Source organism: Salvia splendens, chromosome 14 (genome assembly GCF_004379255.2).
Source record: "Salvia splendens isolate huo1 chromosome 14, SspV2, whole genome shotgun sequence".
NCBI lineage: Eukaryota > Viridiplantae > Streptophyta > Magnoliopsida > Lamiales > Lamiaceae > Salvia > Salvia splendens.
In genome coordinates, this window is record NC_056045.1 from 22,241,456 (window position 1) to 22,244,908 (window position 3,453).

Consider the following 3,453-nt stretch of genomic DNA (forward strand, 5'->3'; position numbering starts at 1 on the left):
AATAAATGCACAGTCATGAGCATTATTGGAAAAAAAAACGTATAAGTGGTTTTTGAAAGAATTTCCAACGTGATTAGATTATGAATGCCATTATTTTACTATTTCCAACTCATTGAATAGGCTATGTATATTACTGCTTTAACTTATATTTCCATTGAGAAAGTTTTTATTCTTAGATGTCTAGATTGTAGTATTAAAATTATATATTTAAGCTTAAATGATAATTTCATAAATAACCTCAAAACTCCCCTTTATACACGTATAGATTCCGATATAACCAGGCAGGCAGCCCAACTTATCAGTTCTCCCCTCTTCCGTTCCCCACTGCAGCTGCCTGGCTTCTCCCTCACCTCCGTGTCTATTGGCTGTCTCCCGACATCGCAACAACCAAAGCAGCCGCACTCTCTATTTACTTCCACCAAGCCTTGGCGCTCGTTAGGTATTTCAGTCCTTTTTATGATATGATTGAGTTAATATTCCTGCCATCTCTATTGTATGAATGCTAGAGACAGTTTCAGTTTTCATCGATTATTGGAGTTATGTATTCCCTTTGACCCATAATTGATCGATTATTCAAGTCCTGTAATTCAATAATTCGGGCTTAGGGTTTTAATTCAATTCGGGCTTAGGGTTTTATATGAAGCGAAAAGAAAGTTTGTTATCACTTTTTATTGTTGTTTGTGTCTTAGAGATTCGTTATTGAGAAAATTTTCGTTTAATTATTTTGAATTTTAGATTTGATGCAAAACTTTTCTGTTTTATTTGGGGACTTTTTTTATGAGAAAAAAGGCTAATTAATATCTTGTTTATAATCTGAGTCTATTAATGTCTGAAAAAAGGCTAATCTGTTGATTCCTATTTGATTTTGCAGTGGGCAACATGGATGTTGAAATCGACCATTATGTTGTTCTAGGACTACCTTCAGGTGAGGAAGGTGCCCAACTATCGGACCAGGAGATTAACAAGGCTTATCGGTCTAAGGCGAGGGAGCTGCATCCTGACAAAAGACCGGACGATCCTAATGCACATGCTAACTTTCTAAAGCTTCAAAATTCTTATCAAGTTCTCAAAGATGAAAAGGCTAGAAAGTTGTTTGATGATCTACTTAGAGTTAAAAGGGAGAAGGTTCAGCGGCAAGGACAGCAAGATTCCAAGCGCCGGAAGATGATGTCAGATCTTGAGGAAAGAGAGCGGTCTGCTTTTGCTGCTGACCCAACTATGAAAGCTCGAGAAGAGGAAGAGAGAATATCTCGGCAGCTGAAGCAGGAGATTGCTAGAATTATTGCTATGCATTCCAACAAAAAACCAGCTGCTGCAGCACCTTCCAAGCAAGATGGAGCAGCAGATGGGGGAAGTGCAGGTGGAGGTAATGGGTTGGACAAGGCCAAGGTTCTCAAGGTTTCATGGGAGAAGACTGGTGAAGGTTACACAGCTCAGAGACTCCGTGAGATATTCAGAGAATTTGGCTCTGTAGAAGATGTAGTCATTAAAAGTACGAAGAAGAAAGGTTCAGCTCTTGTAGTAATGGAATCAGAGGATGCTGCCATTGCTGCAACTGGGAATGTGTTAGGTGATCTTTCAAATCCTCTCCTTGTAGTGCCTCTTCAACCTGGCTCGTCACCTGCTGTTTTTAGTTCTGAGAAAAACGAGCCTGATGGCCCTAAATTGGGCAATCTGGTTGGTGCTGGGTATCAGGATTTTGAAAATTCGGTGCTGGAAAAAATGAAAAAGGTTAGTTTCAGAACCCCCTCTCATTTGTTTGTTTGTTATTCATATTGGAAACTTAATCATGTGAAACAGTCATCTAATATCTTTATCATATTTATGTGTATGGCAGGCTGCGCAGAAGCAAAAATGACTCGTAAAAGGATCTTGGAGGGTAAGAAGAAGAAGTAAGAAGAAGAATTACATTGTGGGGCATTGAGAGTTTGCATCAACCCTACACTGCTGTCTGTTTCAGACAGAAGGTAACTAGTTTATATGCCTTCTTATATTGATACACATCTCTGTGCCCGCATTGACAACCATATTTATATGTAACAATTGAGTACACAAATCGAGCTTTGGGTTTTCTCCTTTTACTGCAACAAAAGGCTTAAATTGAAGGCTCTGTTCTTATTCTGAACATGCTAGTGTTGTAATGTAAAGATATGCTAAGATGTGAGAATGCAAAAGCCCAGTTTCTATTCTGAGGGTGGTTGATAAATTGCTTGTGTTATTACTCTGATATTTTTTCTCTTTTCTATTTATTTGAACACAAAAGCATCCCAACTGAAAAAGAGAAACAAGATAAGTGTTTGGAGATCTATTACAAGACAAATGTTACTGAGCTGACAGTTAGCCAGTCAATTCAACAACTAAATCTTTTTGAACATGGATAGTATTGGCTGGTGATGATCATGGCATTGTCCGAATCCGATGTTGATTGATTGTTGTGGTCATCGCTACGCGTTCAGTTTGTTTCCATCTTAGTATGACATAAGAGGGACTATTACACGCTTGGATGTCCTTCGCTTTGTATTAGGACAAACAGCAAACTGTTAAAACTCATTTCATTTTTAAAATTTTGATCACTTGCACACTTTACAGAGTGCGATGATAACCATTCAGATAAATTTGTCTATTTTATATCGCTTATTTTATGAATGGCCTATTTGGGTGGGGTGGGGTAGGGCTGGGCTGGGATGTGATCGAGCAACAGATGGTGGCCACGTGTGGCTCTATAATAATCTTAGTAATAGAGACTAATCATTTATGGAGTAGAAGATATAATCCTTCCAAATGCAACACATGGCGTTATTACAAAAAATGTCATGATTCGGACGACACAATAAACTAGCGCCACAGCCACAGGCTGCTTTTTTTGAAAATTCATACAAAACTTTATTAAGGTTCTCTATTTTTGTAACAAACATTTAATTGTGTTGGATATGATGGGATGTATAGAATGCGTTTTGGCCTAAGGAAAACTTAGGGTGTTAATCTGGACAAAATGAACTTTATTAGCATTATGTAACTCCCTAAACTACTCCAAAGTCTCAAACGAACTGATAACTATTCCCTCCATCCCTTCATAATAAAGTGACTTGAGCCGCATTTGTTTTTAGATTGTTTGGCAAAAATCGATATCTATAATTTTATTATTTATTTAATCCTTAATTATTCGCTCTTGTAATTTGTTCTTATGAAATATTATATCTACAGAACTGACGTTTATGAAAGCTTCTTCAACTAGGTTAGCGAGCCGTATCAAATATTATACACATATTATGACTGCTAGTCTGCTAGTTTATGTTTGAACAATTCTTGGTAGGAAAAAAAAATTAGGATCGTTTTTCAGTTTTCAAAGAGAAGAAAAAAAAGAGATAGAGATCCACGCAAAAGGCGCGGGAGAATGGGACCCAGTCGCGCAACACGTGTGATCTCCTGCTCATTCCCCACTCTGCTCTTAAC

General features: G+C 37.7%; 1 protein-coding gene across 1 annotated transcript; it reads left to right on the top strand.

Moving 5' to 3' along the window:
* Positions 1-255: 255 nt before the first annotated feature.
* On the top strand, positions 256-2,206 carry LOC121765965 (dnaJ homolog subfamily C member 17-like). The gene is made up of 3 exons (XM_042162264.1): positions 256-439; positions 872-1,731; positions 1,838-2,206. The coding sequence occupies exons 2-3, from the start codon at positions 880-882 to the stop codon at positions 1,856-1,858; spliced, it is 873 nt and encodes a 290-aa protein (XP_042018198.1). The 5' UTR covers positions 256-439; positions 872-879; the 3' UTR covers positions 1,859-2,206.
* Positions 2,207-3,453: the final 1,247 nt, after the last annotated feature.

Excerpts from the sequence above, each read along its gene's own strand:
- LOC121765965 (XM_042162264.1), top strand. The coding sequence starts at position 880 with ATGGATGTTGAAATCGACCATTATGTTGTTCTAGGACTACCTTCAGGT. Across the intron at positions 1,732-1,837 it reads TGCTGGAAAAAATGAAAAAG|GCTGCGCAGAAGCAAAAATG; the intron begins GTTAGTTTCAGA and ends TGTGTATGGCAG.